Raw genomic sequence first — 5,980 nt, forward strand, 5'->3', positions numbered from 1 at the left:
ATATATATATATATACAGTATATATAGCCTAATTGAATGCAAATATGTATATAAAATATATACAAATAAAAATCCACACTTTTTTAGTCTCTCCATCTTTTGAAGTTCTAAGATTAAACGGTCACATGCAAAAATAATACAAATTAAAAAATGAATTAAAGATGACCCAATTGAAAAGCATAATGAGAGCCAAAAATGTGAAAATATGATATTTACAACAAGAATAACTGCAGTTGTAAATACTGCATCCAAATGTGTAGTGCATCACTGAAAACTTTCACTGTACATCTGTAATAGTGCAATCTGCTGTTTTACAGAAGTTAAGGGGAGTATTTTTACAGTGTCAAGTGATTTGATTCAAATGATCTGATGTCATTTTGTTTGCTTGTAGGGGAGGACCGGCCGAGGGAGAACATTGTGGGCACTGCCGATGGACAGGCGATGGTGGGCGGAGCTGGGGCAGAGGCAGGGCCGGGGAGGCAGAGATTAAACTGCTGTGTGCGAGTGACAGCCGTCCAAGTGCGAAAAGCAATATGGGGAGTGGCCATGGTGATGTGCGTGTGCTCGTCATGGGCAGGCTCCACCCAGCTGGCCAAACTGACCTTCAAGCAGTACGACGCACCGTTCACTCTCACATGGTTCGCCACCACGTGGAACTGCCTCTTCTTTCCTCTGTATTACATCGGCCATCTGTGCAAGAGTCCTGAGAGACAGACACCAAAACAGAGGTTTAGGTAAGAATCTGGTCCTGTGAGATTGTGTTTATCCAGCAGTGCACTCTGGGATTGCCTTCTTGGTGAAGAATACGCAGCTTATTAGGTTCTGGAGCAGAGCGAAAGATTCAAATGTAGTACAGCTGAAATATGCAACTGTTTTGTGTGAGCATCACAGACATCTGATTAATCTCTTTAGTGAAACCCCTTTCTCTTGAGGGGGGCACTGAGGAAATTCCATGCTGTAATGCATGGACAGTTTGTCCTTTCCGGGTTTCTCCTTTAATCTTCTATGTGCTGAATACTAAGCAGGCTCATTGCTTATTTAAACTGAGTCGTTGATGAAAAATGTATTTCTGCTCTGTCTAGGAAGACCAAAGTTAAAGAGTGTTGGGAAGTAAAACAGTAGATTCTGGGGAAGTGCTTCTTTTTATTTAATCACTTAGCAAATACTTTTGTGTAAAATGTGGAAAAGCCCAAGCAATTTATCATACAGGAGAAAACAATATTAGCAGCACTGCAGTACAGGATTTAAAAAGTAAACACCAGCTGTGGAGTACAAAGGCTGTGCAAAAATGGAGAAATTAAAAAGGCAGAAAGAGTTTTTTGGTTACATGAAGTAACTTTTTTACTTTTTTATACTTCAGATTTATTTATAGTTACACATTAATTATGATGCAGTTTAGCCAACTCAATTCATCCAAAACCTAATGTTATTAAAAATAGTAGAAGCGGATGATTTTGTTGACATGTAGCCCAGAGTCCCATTTAACATTTTCAGTGAAAAGGCAGTAAAGGTCCTGCTGTACCCATAATCTCGCACTCTTTCTCTTTCTGTGGGTATCAGCCAATATGCTGACCTTAAAAAGTGATTGTCAGCCAACCATGACATGTAGTAAACTATGAAGTAAATGGACCTCTGACTGCATAATATTAATGCAAATGTGATTGAAAAAAAAATTTTCTTGATCAAAATCGTTTTGTTGGTTTCAAAATGACAATTCTATTAAATAAACTATAAATCTATCCATAATTATAATCAGTAAGATGACATGACAGACTGATAAAGTTGCTGAATCTAATGGAGACAAGAAGTGATATTTTGTTTTGATTAATTTGTCAAGATTCTTCAAGTTCAAGAAAAAAAAGAGGGGGGGGGGGGGGGGGGAAAAAAATAAATTTTAAATGCTGTAAGAAAATGCTAATTTACAATCTTGAGGAAATAAGCAACTCCTGAAAATTAAACTATAACTTTAAAATATCATTCATACCCCTGAGGAACAATAAGTAAACATAGCATTTTATTTGTCACATACTCAGTTATATATATTGAAATGTAAGATAACCAGAAGTGAAATGTAAGACCTGACTCTACCAAAAACACAAAATAAAGGTACAAATTAGGGCTGCACGATATATCGAAAATATCAAAATATCGCAAATGTAAATATCACGATATTCATATCTCAAGGGCGTGCGATATCAGAATCGTTTTAATAATAGGCTACTTAAATCAAAACTTTGCAAAAGGTCAATGTTTTTGTTTGAGGCATATAGCAGAGAATTGCTTGACGTTAAGAAGAGTTAAGTGCAATAAGTACACACAGAATTATGTCAATAGTACCCGTCTCGACGATCATTCTTATAAACGCAGTTGGTTATTTTTTAAATGAATGTAAACAGCTGAGAAAGAAATCGGACGTGTGTCATTATACTGGATCCGTGCAGTCAGTTTTAAAGGGAAAGCAGCCTATAAATATGTGCTGCTGAATATGTCACTAATGTTAATCAAACAACAAAACAGCTATAACAAAGATTAATCTAAATTTAATTCATACAGTGTACACAATGCAGTGTTATTTTACACTTAATTTTTAAATTTCTGTACCTGAATACTATTTATTTTATCTATGCTTGTAAATTGTGTATTTGTTTTCTTTCCCCCTTTTTCTTTCTTTTTTTTACTGACTGTTCACTTGCCTTTAATCATGTTTGAACTTTCTCAGACTATATTTTTTGCTGTGGTATATGAAGAAGTACTTAAAGTGTGTGGAAAGCAAAGTCACAATGATATAAAATTAGTGTCATTCATTTTTTTGTCATTCACATTGATGTTAAAATTACATTTTCTGATTTGTGACATTACTTTTTATGTACTGCTAAAACACTGCTGGTCACTTTCAGAAGTTGTAGTGATTCTTTCTTTTCCAAGAAAGAATGTGAAACAAATTGGTTATATAATATTCATTTTTAAATATTTTAAAATATAATTTTAATAGATTTTTCACACTTTAAGCAATAGCGTATCGCATATCGAATATCGCATTTTTTTACACGGTATCGCGTATCGCATTTTTTTTCAATATCGCACAGCCCTACAAATTTAGTATATTTACATAAAAACGCAAAAGTAACAAAAATTTAACTAATTGGCAATTAAATCACTGAAACTAGTAAAAATAATGAAGTACCCTCTTTCCTGAATGAAATGGTTTAGTCCAATTGCCTGTTTAAGCAGCATATAGATGGAGACCATGCTTCATTTCTCGCTTTGCTCTGATTTTACCTGGAAGCACTGCAGTTACTTGTGACTCCAAGACACTGAAGATTGCAAAATATCATTGAACTGATGTGTTCAGACAGTCACATATGTCAAGCACAGAAACTGACGGGTGGGAAAATGCCATCTGACACCACAAGTTCTTTGAAATTTGAGAAATTATTCATTTTCACTTATCGATGGCTTAAAAGCTAACAGACATGGTATCTTCAAGATACAATGTGTCACATAAGGACACAAGTTCAAGCAATTGAAAAGAACGCTCGAGTAATTTCTTTATTTTACTTTTTACTCTTAGTTGTATTTACAGTTCATTATCCCACATGGAGGAGAACTGAGGACAGCTCTGAGTGTAATGGCCAGAGATGGATTGGACAGTAGAAATAAGCACTGTTTGTATTTTTCATCAGATCACGTCTCAAGACTGAAAATTTTCATTGAGGGAACAAAGTTTAAAAAATTTTTTTTTTCAAATGGTCTGTCTGTTGGGTGTTTTGTGTGACAGAGAAAGGGTTTGAAAATGCGGTAAAATAATATGTACTCATTTTGAGCCTGACATCCAAATAGCCAAGTACGAATAAGTTTATTGAATTTTTTTTGTAATACACTACCACTCAAAAGTTTCTTATCAGAGCTGCAAATAAATGACCAAAAAAAATGCAATAAAAACAATAATATTGTAAAATATTACAATTTAAAAGAGCACTTTTCTGTTTGTATTTTTAAATGTAATTTATTTTTGTAATGCAACGCTGAATGGCAGCAGCCATTACTCCAGTCTTCAGTGTCACATGATCCACAGAAATCATTCTAATACACCGACATTGTGCTCATAAACTTTTCTTATTATTATCAATGTTAGAAACTGCTTAATATTTTTTATGGAAATGTATTTACTGTGTAGCCCTCTCACCAATGTTATGGCTCAAATTTATAAACACATATAGGGGAAATTCCAAATAAATAGTGCCAGCCACATCCCAAGTTTAATTTAGTTTGTAAAATGAATCACCAACCAAGTAAGCAGTAGTTATTAGATACAAAACCCAAGATCTCAGATTACACTTTGAGTGTTTAGTGTTTTTTTTATTTAAAATCAGGAAGTGACAATACTGCGATTCTCAAAAGGCGACTACAATCCCAATTTAATAATAATAATAATAATTAATTACATTTATATAGTGCTTTTCTAGGCACTTCAAAGCACTTTACATTGTCAGGGGGTATCTCCTCGTCCACCACCAGTGTGCAGCATCCACCTGGACGATGCGACAACAGCCATAGTGCGCCAGAACGCCCACCACACACCAGCTTATTGGTGGAGAGGAGACAGTGTGATGAAGCCAATTAGCAGATATGGGGATTGTTAGGAGGCCATGATGGTCAGAGGCCGATGGGCAAATTTGGCCAGGATGCCGAGGTCACACCTCTACTCTTTTCGAAAGACATCCTGGGATTTTTAATGACCACAGAGAGTCCGGACCTCGGTTTAACGTCTCATCCGAAGGACGGTGCTTGTTGACAGTATAGTGTCCCCGTCACTATACTGGGGCATCAGGACCCACTCAGACCACAGGATGAGCACCCCCTGCTGGCCTCATTAACACCTCTTCCAGCAGCAACCTAGTTTTCCCAGGAGGTCTGCCATCCAGGTACTGACCAGGCTCAGTCCTGCTTAGCTTTAGTGGGCAACCCGTCTTGGGCTACAGGGTGATATGGCTGCCGGTTTAAATCCACATATACAGTGGGTACGGAAAGTATTCAGACCCCCTTAAATTTTTCACTCTTTGTTATATTGCAGCCATTTGCTAAAATCATTTAAGTTGAATACTCACAGATTCCAAAGACACGATGTAACAGCGAAGAAAAAAATCCTATTGCACAGTCCACAAGCCACGCATTGCGTCATCTTCTCACGCCGGCTTGCACTCGCTCACTTTGAGTTCACTCAACTCGCAGATTTAAGTTTCCTTTACAAACTCTGTCTTTTCCTTACTCAGTTCCTTTTTCGCAACAGCTGTTCACTTTCTTTACTCACAGTCAGAAATCTCTTCTTTTTAAAGTTTCTCGTACTTAACATCCAACTCTGAATGAGTAAAGTCTCAGATCCCAAGGACTGACTGCACCCAAAGCATCGCCACTTTTTCTGTAAGACCCCGCCTCTTAAAGGCACAGTATGTAAGATTTTTGTTATTAAAATATCCAAAAACCACTAGAACAGTGTTATATATTTTGCTGACTTGTGTACTTACATTATCCCAAATGTTTCGAAGAATGTTTAAATCCAGAGAAATAAGCAATTTTAAAGGGGTCATATGATGCTGCTAAAAAGAACATTATTTTGTGTATTTGGTGTAATGAAATGTGTTTATGCGGTTTAAAGTAAAAAAAAACAACATTATTTTCCACATACTGTACATTATTGTTTCTCCTCTATGCCCCGCCTTTCTGAAACGAGTCGATTTTTACAAAGCTCATCGGTCTGAAAAAGCCAGGTGTGCTCTGATTGGTCAGCTATCTAATGCGTTGTGATTGGCCGAATACCTCAAGCGTGAGACGAAAATGTTACGCCCCTCACATACTGTTGATGCCCTGTCCGGCCGGAGCTACGAGACATAAATATTAAAACCCATTACAAACGAGGCATTTGTTGCATCCAGTGGGGACATAATTACTGATTATAATGACTTATACTGTCTTTTTACGC

The 5,980-nt window shown here is 36.6% G+C and overlaps 1 protein-coding gene across 1 annotated transcript in view; it reads left to right on the forward strand.

Annotated features, from left to right (window-relative positions):
• Positions 1–5,980, forward strand: part of LOC107601026 (putative thiamine transporter SLC35F3) — a 57,464-nt gene that overhangs the window by 46,058 nt on the left and 5,426 nt on the right. The window contains exon 3 of the mRNA XM_016293042.1: positions 392–734. Within this exon, the coding sequence (XP_016148528.1) occupies positions 392–734 (343 nt within the window). The remainder of the gene's footprint in view (positions 1–391; positions 735–5,980) is intronic.

The sequence above is a fragment of the Sinocyclocheilus grahami genome, unplaced genomic scaffold (assembly GCF_001515645.1).
Source record: "Sinocyclocheilus grahami isolate Dianchi unplaced genomic scaffold, SAMN03320097.WGS_v1.1 scaffold297.1, whole genome shotgun sequence".
Taxonomy (NCBI): domain Eukaryota; kingdom Metazoa; phylum Chordata; class Actinopteri; order Cypriniformes; family Cyprinidae; genus Sinocyclocheilus; species Sinocyclocheilus grahami.